Source organism: Penaeus monodon, chromosome 32 (assembly GCF_015228065.2).
Source record: "Penaeus monodon isolate SGIC_2016 chromosome 32, NSTDA_Pmon_1, whole genome shotgun sequence".
Taxonomy (NCBI): Eukaryota; Metazoa; Arthropoda; class Malacostraca; order Decapoda; family Penaeidae; genus Penaeus; species Penaeus monodon.
Window position 1 is genome coordinate 5,197,386 of NC_051417.1, and position 401 is coordinate 5,197,786.

The 401-nt window shown below is 37.2% G+C and overlaps 1 protein-coding gene across 1 annotated transcript in view; it reads right to left on the reverse strand.

Annotated features, from left to right (window-relative positions):
• Positions 1-289: 289 nt before the first annotated feature.
• The window catches only part of LOC119593519 (anti-sigma-I factor RsgI2-like), an 8,516-nt gene continuing 8,404 nt past the window's right edge, over positions 290-401 (reverse strand). Inside the window, exon 4 of the mRNA XM_037942481.1 lies at positions 290-389. Coding sequence (XP_037798409.1) covers positions 290-389 — 100 coding nt within the window. The remainder of the gene's footprint in view (positions 390-401) is intronic.

A 401-nucleotide genomic window follows, 5' to 3' on the forward strand; every position in this document is an offset into this window, starting at 1 on the left:
TGGCCGAGGGTAAAAACTGGGTTAACATTTTTTTTTTCAAGAAGGGGTTATTTTTGCTTTTAATATTTACTGTGATTTTTTTCCCTTCTTCTTCTTCCTCGTCTAATTACCGCACATTTATGAAATCAATTGAATTGATATGGAATATTATTAGGCAATAAACTTTCCTAGACACAGATTAATAAAAAGACCCGGTTGTAAGTACAGCACTAACTATCCATTATAAATTTCCTGTGAGCATCTGCAGGTTAAAAACGTCATCAAACATGCACATTAGAACAAGCATTTCTCAACAGACATTTTTATCCTGTTTCAGAAACCTTGCAGCATCTTGGACCTGCAGCTTGCGGAAGATCCAAGCTTGAGTTGCAATCGACTGGGTTTGCAGACTGGCCGGGTAA